Source organism: Chelon labrosus (assembly GCF_963514085.1).
Source record: "Chelon labrosus genome assembly, chromosome: 11".
Taxonomy (NCBI): Eukaryota; Metazoa; Chordata; class Actinopteri; order Mugiliformes; family Mugilidae; genus Chelon; species Chelon labrosus.
Window position 1 is genome coordinate 9,913,780 of NC_140344.1, and position 17,259 is coordinate 9,931,038.

Below are 17,259 nucleotides of genomic sequence, written 5' to 3' on the forward strand. Positions count from 1 at the left end.
CAAGGTGATGGGGAGTTGTCACTGGGGTCTGAGACACATTCTCGTTGCCTTTAACTTAATGTACAATACTTTAGATATTTATTAATTGCTCGATCTACTGGACGGACCACGGTGAAGGAAAAGGCACCGCTGGGATTCGAACCCAGGATCTCCTGTTTACTAGACAGGCGCTTTAACCAACTAAGCCACGGCGCCGCTGCATGACGGGTATTTTGTTAATCCTCTCTAGCGAGAGCCGGTTGTCATTTGTCCCATTGTCCGGAAGTCCGGGCATAATGACTGTAGTTCCAGAATCCAGAAACCAATTTCAGACCAATGTCGCTCTCAGAGAAGCAAGCCTTGCGTATTTGTCATTACAGTAGGTTACACGACAACACTGTACAGAATAATACTTTTGCCTGCCCATTTTTTATGTGTTTTTTGTTGTTGTTGTTGTTGTTGTTACTAATAATACATTTCAAATGTAAGTGTTGGGCCCAGTTATGAAACTGTCAACAGTTTATTACATTATTGCATCAAAATAAACGAATGAGTCTCATCAGCAGCCCAAAGCTCAAATAATGAAAATAAAAATTAATACAATGAATACATAATTAAAATGGTGAAATAACACGATGGAAAAGTACTAAATGTAGTTGTGTGAAAATACAAAGCACATGAATTAATTGTGTGTTTTCTGTCTTTCCCATTCTGTCGTCAGGACGTGAATGCAGCATTCTCCGTGATTGACAGGTCCTTAACCAACGTTTGCAGTGGGAGGGCGTTAGGCTCAGATCTGTTTCCGGAACCAGACATACACAGATGCACACACACACACGTGTGTAAGACGAGCTGGCATTCAGTACTATCAGGTCTTTACTGAATATCACCAGAAGGTAGGTAAATTATTTTGACTAGAAACGTTTTTTCGCTTTGTTTACTTCTTCGTTTGATTTGGGGTTTGCCGCTAACGACACCCACTGTAGCCGGCGATGTTAGCTAGCTAAGATTTGATTAGACGAACACGCTAGCACCTTTGCTAAGTTTGCAATGTAATGGGTCCATTTTGCCTTTTAGTGCCTGCTTCAAGCAAGTGTCTTTGCAAGCGTTTGGCAGTTTGAAGACAAGAAGAGTTTCCCAGATACACACCCGTCTCTTGCTACCTCGGTGCCACAAACAGTGAGTCAGTAGCATCGCCTTATAGGCCATAAAGGCCAGTTTAGTTATGTTGTCTTTACTCAAACTGTTACTCCAGTGTAGTAGTTTGATATTACTACATCATTTAAGTACACCAGTTGTAGTATGCCAGTATTGGTGGAATATGACATTCAGATGTATTGTTACTTCTCAGGGTTGTTAAAAAGGCTAAAATAGTGTTGCACTCCCACAGTATTGTCAGACACAAATACAAACATGCCAACATGCTGTCATTAAGGTGGTCAGTGGGATTAACATGTTGCAAATGCAGTTAAGATTGAGTGCTCTGTTGAATTTGACATGTTTCCTGATGTGGCCTTATTGAACATAATTTCTCTGTCCCTGTTTTTTCAGCTTGGCTCTGATGGCTGACTCTGAGCCCCTGCCTGTCCCCATCCAGCCTGGAGAGAAGAGAAGCTTTCCGGAGGGCGAAGAAGAAGACGCGCCGTCGAAGAAGCCAAAAGTTGAGAATGATGGTGAAAATGGCGCATCTCTCCACCAAGATGAGGAGGAGCCCGGAGAGGAAGCAAGTGATGGAGAGGAGAATGTTGAGACCTTTGCTGACATGATGAAGCATGGCCTCACTGAGGTGGATGTCGGCATCCTGAAGTATGTCAGTGACCACGAGGGCTTCTCTGGAGTCCTGAAGGAAAGGTATGTTCATCCTATTCCAAGTCAGTAAAGGATTTGCATAGTTTACCTTAAAATTATTCCTTTTGGTTTGTTTAACAGATCATCTGTTGTGGTTTGTACTCAGATATTCCGATTTTGTTGTGCATGAAATCAACAAACAAGGCAAGATAGTGCATTTAGATGACCTCTCCATCCCACCAGAGGCTGAGGTGAGTTATCACTTCTCTCGTCATACAGACTCACTTGGTGATAAAAATGGTTAAAAATATGAGCTTGACACTGTGAGCTAAATAGATATTTAAGGGAATCTTTAACCTGTTCTTCACCCCGATCAAGTCACTTTGTAAAAAAAATCTTTCTTTTAATATAGGAAGTACCTGAGCATGAACATGAGCCAAATGAGTGTGAGGTGCTAACTGAAGAGCAGAAAAAGCAGCTTGGTGAGCTGCAACACTTCAAGAACAAAGAGGAAAATGTCTCCATTGAGGTGAATTTACAAGGTTCCCGCCCCTTTGAAAATACCAAACATACTAACATGACTTAAAAGTTAATAGAGAGCTATACAACATGCTCCTGCTCATCTGCTTAACATCTATAGATAATGGACGACACGAAAGAGAAACGGACGCTGGTCCACAAAGCCATCAAGACTCAGTTTCCAGGCCTGGAAACAAAGACAGAAGAGAATGAAGGGCGAAAGTTTATAGTGGCTTACCACGCTGCTGGGAAGACGGCTTTAGCAGGTATGTGGACAGAAAACAGATCTCAGCTGTAAAGCTGTTAGGGCAGATATCTGCGCCAATAACTTAATTAATCATCTGAGAAAGGATTTATTGCATGTCCCTCTTATGTCTGTGGCAGTGCATGTCGTCTGGAACAGTTAGTGCATGCACTGGTGCATATGCATGGTCAACACACCTGCATGATTCCGCAGTTTTTATAGATTTTAACTGAATAATTTGAAGGACAGTAGAGCTCAACAGAGACGCATTGGTTTTTTTAAACCAATCTGTTGATGCATAAACCATTTAAAGACCACGTTCCACTCTCAGACTCATGCATGAGATCTCACCCATGACGTCCCACGGTCTATGAGAATCTCTTTCTTAGTAACTTTATTCTATCCTCCTTGTGCTCTTCTCTGGTGGATAGAAGTCAAAACAACTACAGGTAAGAACCTATTCTCCACACAGAACAGAAGAAGTGATTAAAAACCGTATGGATGTTGGTGTTGATAACTAGATGTGGTCAAAATATTCTGTGTTGTAACATCAGCTTGAAATTATTTCCATTTCCGTCTTTTAATTTAAGAGAAGGTCTTTGTCATACTGTTTGGAAACACATGAAAGAACAGAATATGTGAACAATTGATGGATCACATAGACACTTTTTAAAGTGATTCAAATATTTGAATTTTTTTTATTTCTGTCTCCAAAAAAGCTCCAAGGAAACACTTTTGGCCCAAAAAACGTGGCAGTTACTGCCACTTCGTCCTGTACAAGGAGAACAAAGACACCATGGACGCTATGAATGTGCTGTCAAAGTTCCTCAGGTCTGGACATACTCCTGGATACATCTGGACAAATAAAATGGACAATACTCTTGCAGACGTATGTAATGTCATTGTAGTTAAGTTATAATATATTATGATGTGTGCATTTCCAGGCTTAGACCCAACATGTTTTCCTACATGGGAACGAAGGACAAGAGGGCCATCACTGTGCAGGAGATTGCAGTGCTCAAGTGAGTGTTTAAGCAAATCACCACAATAATTATGTGTACGCCCTCTAATTTTCTGTGCATGATTGTAGATTGCTATGTAGATCGTTACTGATGATGTGTCAACTTGTTTAATTTAAAAAAAAAAAAAAAAAAAACTTTTCACTGTTTACACAGGATCACAGCAGAGAGGTTGGCTCACCTCAACAAGTGCCTCAGGAACCTCAAGGTTGGAAACTTTACCTACAAAAACCACCCCCTAAAGCTGGGGGAGCTTCAGGGAAACCACTTCACTGTGGTCATCAGGTCAGTATACGTTAATAAAGACAGGGTCTTATTGTGTTTTCACACCTAGTTTGTTGAATGTTTCCCTATCAAGTCGGTTTGCTTGTGCTGATGTGAACGCCGCAATTGCACTTCATCACAGAACAAGTCAAACGAGCGGAGATCCAATTTTCCCGCAAAATTTTGACCAATCACAAAACTGTTTCCAGAACTTGGTCTCGATTGCCTTGTGAATACGAAAGAAACCAAGTTCAAATGCAGCGTTGTGGCAATATTGTATCAACTGGACTCTGAATATAGGACAAAATATAGGAGTACAAGCACTCTGACATTGTGTTATGATTGCGTGCTGATTACCTGTGATTTGTAGGCAGTAACCAAGAGGATGTGGAACCAACATCTTTTGAAGCTATTAAAAAAAAAAAGTCATTCACAAATAGTATCCCAGCTAGCACAGCTACAGGATCATTTATATTTGTCCGTATTCTCAACATCCACATCATTTGGTACAGACTTTTCCTTTGTGTCTATGGTATTGCAACTGCTGAGTACTTACTAACACCTCAGCGTGAGTCTTCTTGTGTGTTCCCCCATTTTTTAAACATTTAGCATGAACTCTCTTGTCTGCAGAAGCCATAGATTTTGTTTTCTGATTACTATTTTAAAACTTCTGCAGAGATGTTTAATTTTGTGGCAAGAAAAATGGAGGTCCCGGAAAAGCGCTCAAATGTACTGTGTCTAATTCATGTTGTTTTATTTATGAATGTACTGTATATCAGGAACATCTCAGGAACAGATGAGCAGGTCCATCAGGCCATGACATCCCTCAAGCAAACAGGCTTCATCAACTACTACGGCATGCAGCGCTTCGGCACCACAGCCGTGCCCACACAGCACGTCGGCAGGTGAGGTCATGACATGGAAACGCTTGCAGAAATCATGACGGGATGGTATGACTCAAACCTTTCTTCCTCCTCTTGTCTGGGGCAGGGCTATTCTGAAAAACAACTGGACAGAGGTGGTGGATTTAATTCTGAAGCCTCGTCCTGGAGGTAATACACGTTATATAATCACTCTCTTTTCCTCTGTCCGTGAAATTGTTCGGAAGTATTTCAAACTTGCTTTGGCCTTGATTGCTTTCTGCAGCAGAGAAAGAATTTCTGGTCCGCTGCAGGGAGGAGTGGGCAAAGACTCAGGACCCAGAGGCGGCACTGAAAAAGCTGCCCAACAAGCGCTGTGTGGAAGGACAGCTGCTGAGAGGCCTGTCTATGTATGGCAAGAAAAACATCGTCACTGCCTTTGGACTGGTTGGTGTACATCAATAATTATGTTAGGCTAAAGATGAAGGCCAGAAAGTAACTTTGTACAAAATATGTAATGTTTCTTTCCTGAGTAGCCAGGTAAAGTTAGAACCTCCACACCAAACATTTACCAAAGCATAGCTACTGTACTGGGCACAAATATGAAAGTTTTAAGAGCGCTGTTGTAGTCCAGTGCCTACATTAGCCACAGTGATTAGCTTTTGACCGTGTAGATCAGATGTTGTGCTCTCTCTGATGACTCTTTCGCTTATCCCCAGATCCCCCGTAACAACCGTCTGATGTACGTCCACAGCTACCAGAGCGTGGTGTGGAACACCATGGTGAGCCGCAGAATAGAAGCCTTCGGTCTGAAGGCCGTGGAGGGAGACCTGGTACTCAGAGGAAGTAAGTTATTCATTCTTTTATCCAAAAGGTGTTTAAAAAAAGGAAACTGGACTTGTAGAGTTCTTTGAGAAGACATTTCACCACTCATCCAAGTAGCTATGGTTATTACAGTACAGTCTAAACTTCTATCCCCAAGACGTTTTACCCCTATTCACTCTGGGACTGGATAATGGGTTATTAGGCTTCACTGATACCAGATATAACGCATGTTGGTTAGCAACTTAACTAATTTGTAGGGGTGTAACAGTACACACAAGTCATGGTTCGGTACGTACCTCAGTGTGGGGGTCACAGTTCGGTACGGGTTCGGTACGACGGGAAAAAAGCAACAAAAACTTACATGTATAAAACTAGCTGTTTTCATTTATTTTGAACAGACACCAATACACTGAAAAAAACTAACAAAACACCTGTTATGAAAGTAAAAAACAGAATAAAACATAAAACAAATGCATTAGGAGGGTTCTCATACCATTCATTCATTTGCTCATACAGAGGAGAAAAAAAAGGCACAATTTCTTGTAGGGATAAACTGAGATAGTCAGGTAGCAACTGGCAACTTTGGTAACTTCATTATAAGAAACTAACATTTTCAATGTAAAATGTAAACAGTGAACATACTCTCACATTAGCAATATTGTCAAAAAAGTCAAACAAATATTTCAAATAGTACCAAAACTGAAAATCTCTTGAAAATATTACAAAATAAATAATGGGTAAGCATGTTTGATATGTTTCCAGCGACATACCGCACCTCCGTGAAATATCGTCGGCAGACAGCCTTTGTCCAGTCCACCACTCGCGTCCCATCACCGTTATGTTGCACCAGGAAACCAAAGTGTTCCCACACTGGTGATTTAAATGAGGCCGGCAACTCCTTCACTCGCTCCGTTACTGTTCTTCTTCATCTGTTTTTTTTCTTCTGTATTCTAATGACGTTAGCTGGCAGATTTTAGGCTCATTACCGCCACCTGGATTGAAGTGAGGACTCGACTTTTTCTTTTTCTTTTTTTAATAGGCTACTCACTCAGAAGTATTCGCCGTATGACTGCGTGCACCGAACCGTGACGTCCCCGTATCACCGCGGGACGAATACAAATACCTTTACACCCCGACTAATTTGCATATTGAGATCTGATCAAATTGCTGGCACAGTTGCGATAATACAGAACATTTTAATACCGGGTGTAAATGCAAAGACTCCTAATCATCAGAAGAAAAAGCTACTTTTTGTCAGTAATGTCTATTTCTTTAACATACAAAGACTAATATTGGAAAAATGCAATTAATGTCAACCTAATGTCATTTGAGTTCTGTTTTACCAAGCTGTATTTTCAGCCTCTTGATGTTTTAAAGGAAATGTCTGACACTGACGTCTTCTCTGGTATGTTCTTGAAGCCACGGCGCACGTGTTGTCTGCAGAGGAGGCTGAGACTCACTCCATTCATGACATTGTGATGCCTCTTCCCGGGTTTGACGTCATCTACCCGTCTCACCAGAGTAAGAAATGTGATTTAAAGTGTATTTGCCTGTTACGTGAGAAAATGGCTTTGAAAAATAGCACTAGGTGGTTTTAACACGAATGTGTGTGAAAATGCCAACACCCTTTCCCCTTCTTGTTCCCGTAACAAGAGGTTTTTGTCAGCATAAATGGCTAAATATGAAAAATGTCTGAAGTCTCGATAAGTGGTTTAACTAAATCAAAATGAAGTGCCAAACATTTGTGCAATTTGATGAGACCTATAACAATAGGGAAAAGAGATGATGTAAGTATGTCATTGTTGCACTGTCAGTAATTCTTGTGTGTTTCTGTCAGTTGGTGAAGGTTACAGAGAGCTGCTCTCTGCAGACGGAATAGACATCGACAACATGAGACACAAAGTGAAGGACTACTCTCTGGCTGGAGCCTACAGACGCGTCATCATCAGACCCAGCAATGTCAGCTGGTAGGAAGCAAACCTTTTGAAAGACGCAGTGCACGAGATGTTTTATCTTCAGAAGTAATCTAGGTCATTTTACAGCCTAGCGCTGTGTCAGCACAAACAGAGTTTCATCTTGGTTTTTGAGTACGTTTCACACTTGTCTGAGGAACAGTAAGTTTCTATATGAGAAGTACAGCTGTCTACACTACTTGCACTGCACCTGAACAGTGCAGGCACACAGTAAGGCTAAACATGCAGTTCACTCTTTCTGTGTACACACAGAGTAACACAAGTGCTGCTTAAAATAATGACTGCTATTCTGAACCATAAACTTGAGCTCTTTACCTTTATACCGGCAGTCTGTAAACTAATGTGTTGTGTATTTCTGACCGTACAGGGAGGTGATTCAATACGACGACCCCAGGATCTCTCTGGTGCACTCTGATTTTGAAAAACTGGAGAACAAGCCTGCCCCCGTCTTCAACGAAGGTCTGTTCATAATAGTTAGAGTAGGTGTTAAAAGTGGTATTAAAATGTCATTTAGTTTAGTCATTTGACACTGATGCCCTCGAGTATTTTGCCGTTGCAGCTTTAAGTGCATGACGGAATCGGTGTGTAGTGTACATGCAGGAGCCCATTTTATATTTCCACCTATTTAAAATACATGAGGTTGTTTTCAGCTCAATGACTTGAATTGATAAAAATGCTGTTATATATTATAATAACAACATTATGCTATTTTTTCATCCCAAAATAATATCAAGTATAAGAGAAAAGGATTTGTGGTGCCTGATACAGTACTTGTCTCCCTCCACCCGACAGAGGGGAAGTATCGGGCTCTGCGGATGGAGTTCTCCCTGCCTCCCTCGACCTACGCCACCATGGCAATCAGAGAGGTCCTCAAGCTGGACACCAGCATCAAGAAACAGACGCAGCTCAACACCACTTGGTTAAACTGAGGCCAAAGCGTCCAGGCCAAGCACCTGTCTTCTGTGGCTACTTACTTATTGTGAGTGTTTTTAAAGTGCATATGTGTGTGAGAGAGTAACTGGGTTCTATAAGGACTCAAAGGTCATTTCTTTGAAGTACAAAGAGCAACAACTTAGCATTATTTGACTTTTTTTTTAAATGATGTTTTTACCTGCTCTGAAATGTTTCTGTGCCGCAGGGATTCAGTATGTTTTGACTTTTATGATTTAAGCTTTCAGGGCCAGGACACATGCAGTAATTCCTGCTGCTGGTTTGTACAGAAAGTTTGTTTTGTTGTTTAGCTTTTTGCCAAAAGTATGAAATGGAAAAACTCTATAAGAGAGAAATTAAAGTTGTCAATGGGTTTAAGCCTCTGTGTCTGTCTTTGATTATCTTATATAAAAGCATGTCTTTGCAGCGATGCAGAATTTCCATAATCAGAGTTTTAAAGATTGTTTACTGTTGTAATGAAGCCATTATCTCCCTTTTTGGATGCTTTCCCCACAGGGAGGTGTTTGGCCACATAATGTGACTAAGATTGCATTAACACTGTCTCCATCTGCTGGTCGTCAGAGCTAAATTTACTTCTGTATTTTGGACTCTTATCAGTCTGCTTCTGGTCAAAACAGGCACTGTGGAGCTGGCCATCTGGCACAGTGGCATATGCCAGCTGGCGGGATACAGCTGCCCTCTCAAGCTAAATACGGTTACTAATTATATCAGCAAACCTCCGTTTATGTCCGCCCGCCTCGTTTTGAATTTCTTTTAATATGTTTTAATCACTGTATCATGTGCGTCTTGCTGCACCAAAACACAACTGAAGAGACCAGATCCTGACTAGTAATCGACAAAAAGAACTGGGAGGAAGCCTTTTTTTTTTTTTTTACTTACACCCAACTTTATTAAAACTTAATTTAGCTTTTATAGTTCACATTTAATGGCACAGTTTAAGATCCAAGTACAAATAAAATGCACTCACAGAACATACTGGCTACTCTCAGACTGTCAAATTAAAAGACACTGAAGTTATTACAGTTTGTTGTTTCTGATCATCTTGGAAACACATTCTCATGAAACTATAAGTAAAACTCTTCAGTTTGTTTAGATTTTAGGCCCGTTTTGTGCTGCATCCATTTCCTAAAAGGAGGTGTGTGGAGCAGTGCTACGTTAAGGAGGCTCCAGGTGAAAATGCAAACCTGTTGGTCTAATCTGTCTGTGCTGAACAAAAGGCCTACAGAGTCGGCTGCAGTTCTCTGTTATTATGTAATAAAGAGAGATAAAGAGAATGAAGAGTACAACCATGTAGTATTTCATGATGCATTTATGCATAAGCAAAGCTTTATCATGCAGTGACAAGAAGGTAACTGGAATAATAGAGAATTTGTCAAATTAATGGAAATTAGTACAGCTAATAATAAAGGTAATCAATGCTGACATTTGGCCACATTTTTCTGGTCTTTTTAAGCTGATGAAGCTCTGAAAGAGCTGGCATTATTGAGTATTCTGTGTGTTTAAAATCTACGAAGCACATAGTATGTAAGACTAGTTCAGTTATTAGAAAACTCTGGGTGATGGCCGAAAGAAGTGGAAAAAAAGCCCAAAATTAAAACTAATTTCGAAAGAATATTTTAACCAGCAAACAATCACCTGCAGAGCATGGTATGCTAAATAAAACTGGGAAATAAACTGGTAAAAGTGCAAAATTTCATATTAATATTGAAGTAAGATGAGTTTCTAATCATTATTTATGAACATTAATTGATACGTTTATTGTTGGAGGTGTAAATATGCTAAATCTGAGCGACCATCTCATTTTATATTCTTCAAGGTAAATGCAGGGCACTGTTAGCGCTATTAGGAGGCACACAGTTGTCATAGAAGATCTGGAAAGAGCTGCTGACATAAGTTATCCTCTTCAGGAAGTCCTCCAGCTGCTGCACCGTCATCTCTTGAACCCTGTTATCCTCCCTGTCGTTGAGCCCTTGAGCTGCAAACGCAGGGAACTTGGAGCGCTCAGAGTACGGGGCGTTGTGGTCGAAGTCGATGCAACAGTAGGCCGACCAGAGGTAGGTAGGGATGCCCAGGCGGTTGATGTTGTGCCGGCGGATCATGTGCCCAGAGTTGGTGACCCCAGTGATGACGAAGGCGGTGCCCCGGCAGTAGTTGTTGAGCCGCCTGCGGATGGTGTGCTCGTGGGCTTTCCAAGGTCCGACGTTGAACTCTCGGACCTGGGGAACCACGTTCGTCAAAGTGTAGGTGGCTGCCTTGTCATCAGGGTTCGCCTGGTGTTCGTCAGGATTCAGTTGGCCACGTTCAAAGATCACGGTGTCGGAGTAGTCGTCAAGCACAGCCTGAGCATCCTCAAAGCTCTTGTGAATGTTCTCTGAAGGAAACTGCTGCATCTCCCTGGAGCCAGACACTGTGGAGAGCTGTAAACATTGTCACAATTTAAAGTCAGCTCCTCTAAACATTCTGCTTTTTTGGTCCTAGAAGTACAAGACACCAAATTCAACAACTGTCCCCTACCTGTGGCTCGTACATCCAAGGCACATCAACCTTCTTGGAGCCATCGGAGCGCTTGAAGGTGTACGCAGAGTAAACAGGGATGTGGTTGAAGGTGTCGTATAGAGTAATAAATCGAGGTTTGCCCTCGTAGAACTGGCAAATCTTTTTGAAGGGCTGCTCCTCAAGCCCTCGAGGCAGCGTCCCCATATACAGGAACTGCTTACACTCGGGAGAAATGGTTTCCTGCACCTCGGCTCCCGCCATCACAACGATAAGAAGAAAGATGAACGTTTGATCTGTTCTGTAGACACCCATGATGAAACATGCAGTATGTCTCCGCACTGCATGTAATCCCTTTGAATATCCCGTCCTGCTCTGTGATCTCGCCTGCTCTGTGGCACATACTCTTTCAGGCACATTATGCAAATCCTTATCTTATTCCCGTTTAAAGTACTCAAGCCATTGCCATGTTAGAAAAGCCTTTACCTGGACATGTGTCATTCACACAGGCGCAGGGAAAGTTCAAAGATCTACAGTTAGAGGCAGATATATTTGTGGTTTTAGCTGTTTTTTGAAAGATATAAAAGTTATAGTCATATATAGGCATAGAGTTCAGGCTCTCAGGTTTAAACTGAAGGTATTCGCATCCAAACGGAAATAGGCCACACTTAGGGTGCCAAAACAATCTAAAAAAACAAATCCACTGGGGAGATTGCAGATACATTAGGTGTTACCAATCAACAGTTACGTGCATACTGCAAGAAATAAAAAAATAATAATTCACTCTTTCTCCCAATGCCAGCATGCTAACAGGCCAAACTGACCGACTGTCAATGTTGTGAAGTTCTAATCTGTTAGAAGTTTGTTATTAGAAAGTTTAAGGTCTGTGGGATGTAAGAGGAAAATTGGCCCCAGACTGATCGGAAGAAAAGTTTAAAGGGAGAAGGTACTACAGTGTCTCATTCCACCAAATAAAAGCAGGCTCCATGATTCTGAAGGGGAAACTGAAATAAAGTCCAACTGGAGTTGGCAGTCTGGGAGAAGGTCCAGTCTGGAAGTTGGAAACAACACTAGAGCTCTGTAGTGAGGTACATCATCATATTCAGAAAAGATAAACTTGACAGTGCATCACTGTGAAACAATCAGATGGCTGCGTTATGGACTGTTCTGCTGAGTCTGACATGGACTTCCTCCAGAAGATTACCAAGGTGGTCTGGGGCAAAACCATGTGAGGGCCCAAATGGTTTTGGCTTTCTCTGTATGTATATAGTTTGCAAAGTCACTTTAATTCTGTCCACTATGCTAATAATGCCAACCATTTTCAGATGTTGGATCAAATGAGTAGATTTGATGCCTCCTTCAGTCAGTTCCGACCGTGTTTGGTTACTTGATGGTTCCCATTCTCAGCCTACAGTTTTCCTCTCAGGGAAATGCGTGTATTTACTTTGCCTTACTGTCTCTTGCAATGACTAAAGTTGTGTGTGTGTTTTCTAGCGAAAAGAAAAGACTGTGGAATGTTTTTTAGAGACATCTGTTCCCATAACAACAGGTTGATGGCAGCGTGACCTCTGTGGAAACAAACACTTCCTGTTTGCTATTCGAACATCTTCTCTATTTACACTGTGACTCCATGCTGACCTATGGCGCCCATTCATCCATCAATCCGTCCATGCAATGTGTAGGTTTAGATGTAACACTTACTGTGGATGATACGGCTAAATCATGACAGAACTCATGAACAGCATCTCTTCTTCGTTGTTCCTTCTCAAAGATTATATTATAAGTTCAATGTTTGAAGTTTAATGACTTGAATCTCTACGGAATTTCTCAACTCAATTAAATCAAAGTAGGTTTTGCCTCTGAACATACGCAGAGTTTTCACTCAATCACAGGACTCAGAAGCTGCAGCTGTGAACATAACTGTTATGAGACTGTAAACCAGGAGACAGACTGCAATTACAGCTGACACCTAGACTAGATTTATCTTTGGGACCAAAGTGTCCAGACTCCAGGGAACTTTTCAGCATTAGAAAAAAAAGACATTGAACTTAAAAAATTGAAATGACTTGTTGAGGTTGGTTAATAAGTACGTTACTGGTCGGGCAGAAGATTAGGTGATTTATACCCAAATCCATATCTACCTATTAAACCAATGACTCATATTTTTAATGTATTGCAACTGCAAATTGTAGCATCACATATGAACACCAACGGAGGGTAAAGAAAACAATTTGTAAATAAAATAATTTAATTTAAAACCCTTTAATCTAAAAGTGTCTTAAATTATAAGGTGTTGCTACACATGGTAGAGAAATATATTCAGGCAACAATGGAAGTAAATAAACAACTGAAGTAAAAGCATTAATACTACGATTTAAAAAGAATAAATGAATCTCCTACTTATTCTACTGAAATACTGATGATTGGTTTTATTACTTATGCTTCAGAAGCAGTATTTAGACAATGCATCACCATTCAAACTTTTCTTTTAATCAGGGATTTTTGCCTCTTGAAAGCAAGAGAAAGCACAGCTGTGGGTTATTTTCTCTGTCTGATCTAGTTTACACTGATCAGTGGTTTAAAGGCCTTTTCAGTGTATTCATGAAGGCGTATATTCAGTGTATATATTCTGTGAGGGCTGTTTGTTGTGTGGGTTGCTACATTTGACACTCGTATACACTGCCTGCTGTTTGAATATGTGAGACACTGAAAACAAAGAGCGCGCTTGTGTTTGCACAGACTCGTGTACTGTAGGTGCATCGGGGTGAGTTTGTGTCCGTGCACAGAGAATATGAGCTGCAGAGGGGACGGGAGACTCTGTTTGTGTGTCCCGGGTTTATGTGTGTTTGTGGGGGGAGGATGAGGGGCAGTTATTGTGTCTCTTGGGAGGTGTGTGTGTGTATTGAAGGGTGGGGGGGCTGTTTGCGGGGCTTATAACTTGCTGCTGGGGTGGTCTGGTTTGAGAAAAAGAGAAAGGAGGGACCTGGTTGTGTATTCAACTGTATGTGTGTGTGTGTGTGTGGACACTGATATATATTCAGACCTAAGGGGCAGACACTTTCTTCAGTGGGCACATTGCAGATGTAGAGATCAAGAGAGCAACAGAAGAAATCCCAGAGTGAAAGCGAAGAGAGAGGATCATCACATGATTTCTAGCATCTGTGAATGGATTTTGTGCAAACGGATGAAGGACCCTGAGGTACGTTCTCGCTGAGATCTTCATCAGAATTCCTCTCAGCCTTACTTGGCAGAACCAGGATATAGCATTTACCTGCACAACAGGCCATTTAATGAGAGCTTTAATGCAAATTTGCATTTGCATCTGTGTTAATTTACAGAACTGAGCACTGGTAATCTTGCAAAAAGAAAAGATAAAATATGTAAACTAAAGTAACACAATTTAGAGTACAGAACAACAGCGCCACTGCTGCGGTATATTAATTCTATTATGAATGCATAAAAATATGTCTGTGCAAACTTTTGATTCTGATCGTCTTGTAGGAATTTAAATGGACTCATTTAGACTTGAATGGGGGCAAAAATGTTTAAATGGTTTTGCTGATAGAAAGTGTTGCATTGAAGTCTTAACTCACTGTAATAATAATAAGTGTAGATGTGTAGTTAAACCTCCCACTGTTTATGGCTCTTTTAGATCTGACCGTGATGGTTTGAATCTCCAGAATTTCCAAGTCAACAGACAGAAGAAGAAAAGGCGAAAGGCTGACCCACCCCAGGAGTTTGGTCACGGGCAGACACTGAGTCGGTCAAACTTTAATGGCAAACCATTTTATATGAAAACCGAGGATAGACAGACGGACAGATGTCAGAAACAGACTTCCTCACCACCCCGACTTCCACTCCGCTTCCCCTCTTCCACTGTGACTACAGCGACTGGTCTCCCTCCTTCTTCATCATCCCCTCCATCTACTTGCTCGCTTTCCTGGTTGGTTGCCTCGGCAACAGCCTGGTGCTTTGGGTCTACCTGGACCGAGCCGATTTGAGGAGAACAAGGACAGAGGTCAAAAAGCAGACTGGACTTTTCTGTTGCATTTTGAGAATCGGTCGTCAGAACTCTAACAACGCGTCGTTTCCTGAGACGAACAAAGCAAAGTGTGGACAAAGCTACAGGTCTTCCTCCCATTCCTCCACCTCCTCCTCTCATCCTCCCTCCATCCCTCGTCCCTCTCGCTCTCTTACAGACTCTCTCATAGCCAGTCTGGCGTTGGCTGACCTCTGCTTCCTCGTGACTCTCCCACTTTGGGCCGTCTACACAGCAATGGGCTACCACTGGCCCTTCGGGCAACCCCTCTGCCAGATCAGCAGCTTCCTCACAGCTCTCAACATGTATGCCAGCGTGTTCAGCCTGAGCATGCTCAGTGTGGAGCGCTACTGGGTTCTGACTGGACGCCGGCACTCCAGCCACCATCCGCCACGAAGCTTACCCAGCAGGGCTTTGTGGATACTTGGAGGGGTGTGGGCAGTGGCAGGAGTCCTGGCACTTCCTGCTTTGCTGCTTCGCTCTGTCCAGGAGGTGGAGCTTGACACGGAATCTGAGGACGACCGGCAGCTTGAACCGGCTGATTCCAAATTCCTATCCTGCCAGATGGATTACTCAATGCTGATTGGAGCAGAGCTGGACGAGGCAGAAAGAGAGAGGGCAGAGATTTGGTGGGCCGCCGCCTTGAGTCTAAAATCTACTCTAATCGGCTTCCTGCTCCCTCTCATCATCTTACTGGTGTGCTATTGCTCACTGGCTCAGCTCCTCAGCAGACATTTTGGACGGGGCCCTCGTCCTGACCGCAGGCGACAGCGCAGACTCCTCAGGGTCATCGTCACTTTAGTGATGGCGTTTTTCCTGTGCTGGCTGCCTCTGCACATAAACAAAACGGTGTCCATGCTGCTGGAGTTTGGATTTGTCCCATACTCCTGCGCTTTAGATCAGATCCTGCTGGCTGCTCAACCATACGTCACCTGCTTAGCTTACCTCAACTCCTGCCTGAACCCCGTCCTCTACGCCACCTGTGACCCGTCATTCAGGAAGAGATGCAGAGGAGCTCTCCTCATGTTGTGCAGGACAAGCCGACGAGGAGAAGGGGGAAGGGAGGGAAACAAGGATGAGAAAGAGGACGAGAAGGAGGAAAGGAGCTCGGCTTTTCCCACAAAGACACTGGAGGAAACAGCAGATAGGACAGAGGACGCAGAGGAGGAGAGGGATGGGGAGGTGGTGGCTGAAGAGTAGAAGGCCACATGAACCAAAAGTATAACAGTTTGAAATGAAAAGTGTAGGCCAACCAAATGTCACGTTATTTGTGACAGTGAAGCAGCTTTAATATTTTTGAAGGAATTCCGAAGTGGTCTAAAGTCAGACTCTAGATGATGTGACATTTCAAGTGTCAGTATTTTCAAAATAAACATCTGGACATAAAGAATACATCCTGGTTTTAATGGTCACATTTCCCATGGGAAAAATTCCTCTCCCTCCTAAAAGACCGTGTTCAGAAATAGTCTTCCAGAAGACCAAATCTTCTCATGAAACGTGAGCTTGTTCTATATTTTGTACTTTTAATATGACTCTGAGTTGTTTGTTGACTTGTGTTGCACTGTTTTTGTTGCTTATTGTCTATTAAAATCACAGAAAGTCACATTTTACTTGACTTCTTGTCTTTATTTCCTGAGGATATCCTGTAGGAGGTACATAGACGAGGCGGTTTCAAAGAAATGTTTATCTAACTTTTTGGGCTGTTTCTGGTGCTGAAAAGCATATGTTTCTAATATTTTGTCCACCCGATCTGAATCAGTACGTGTAGGCTAAAAATTAGAAACACCAAACAATTCAGCAACACCACAGGCATCAACAACTGATTAGACAAATATCAAACAGTACCACAGCCCGTCCAGCAGGTGGCGCCGAGGCTACATTAAAAAGCAGTACAACCTGACAGCGAAAGGCCGAGGAATTGATTCCATGTCCTGAGCGCTTGTGCTGCTGTCTACTTTGGTGGCGTGGATTTTTCTCCGGCTGTTACAGTTAATTGCCACATTCCTTTAAATTTTGGAAAAATTATCAACAATTAAGTCGACTGTCTGCCTTCATCTGGACTGAAAACACCCAGAATGTCTTTAAGACCTCAAGCAGGAGGTTACCTAAATGTGGGAGACACCTTCTCCTTCACTAGTTTCCTGCAGGTTAGAGACCAGTGGAGGTCAGGATTACCTACATGTGGGGGATACTTCCTGTTCCTGATCACCTGTTTGTTGTGGGGTTACCTTCACCTTTGCCAGACCCTGCAGCACAGAGACCGGTGGAGCAGGAGGACTCCGGTCCTGGGCACATGTGTTGCTGT

The 17,259-nt window shown here is 42.4% G+C and overlaps 3 protein-coding genes across 7 annotated transcripts; 2 read left to right on the forward strand and 1 right to left on the reverse strand.

Moving 5' to 3' along the window:
* Nucleotides 1–784: 784 nt before the first annotated feature.
* Nucleotides 785–8,779, forward strand: pus7 (pseudouridine synthase 7). 5 transcript variants are annotated; one of them, XR_014699322.1, is made up of 18 exons: nt 785–875; nt 1,057–1,158; nt 1,531–1,830; nt 1,934–2,018; nt 2,180–2,296; nt 2,408–2,552; nt 3,250–3,361; nt 3,475–3,552; nt 3,706–3,834; nt 4,593–4,718; nt 4,804–4,865; nt 4,960–5,120; nt 5,393–5,519; nt 6,918–7,019; nt 7,336–7,465; nt 7,839–7,930; nt 8,264–8,450; nt 8,643–8,779. XR_014699322.1 is itself a non-coding variant. In XM_084554787.1 (17 exons), the coding sequence occupies exons 3-17, from the start codon at nt 1,541–1,543 to the stop codon at nt 8,398–8,400; spliced, it is 1,893 nt and encodes a 630-aa protein (XP_084410913.1). In that variant the 5' UTR covers nt 785–875; nt 1,057–1,158; nt 1,531–1,540; the 3' UTR covers nt 8,401–8,779. The 5 variants fall into 5 exon arrangements, 3 of the variants coding, with proteins under 3 accessions (XP_084410913.1, XP_084410914.1, XP_084410915.1); XR_014699323.1 differs by having other exon boundaries at nt 8,650–8,779; XM_084554787.1 differs by having other exon boundaries at nt 8,264–8,779.
* A 1,416-nt stretch (nt 8,780–10,195) lies between these two features.
* On the reverse strand, nt 10,196–11,123 carry LOC311496290 (endonuclease domain-containing 1 protein-like). The gene is made up of 2 exons (XM_084556092.1): nt 10,937–11,123; nt 10,196–10,839 (listed from the first exon to the last, which is right to left on the reverse strand). The coding sequence occupies exons 1-2, from the start codon at nt 11,120–11,122 to the stop codon at nt 10,234–10,236; spliced, it is 792 nt and encodes a 263-aa protein (XP_084412218.1). The 5' UTR covers nt 11,123; the 3' UTR covers nt 10,196–10,233.
* Nucleotides 11,124–14,735: 3,612 nt separating this feature from the next.
* Nucleotides 14,736–16,154, forward strand: aplnr2 (apelin receptor 2; the record flags this gene model as incomplete). The annotated part of the gene is made up of 1 exon (XM_084555943.1): nt 14,736–16,154. One exon carries the CDS (start codon nt 14,736–14,738, stop codon nt 16,152–16,154), a length of 1,419 nt encoding a protein of 472 aa, XP_084412069.1.
* Between the last annotated feature and the right edge of the window lie 1,105 nt (nt 16,155–17,259).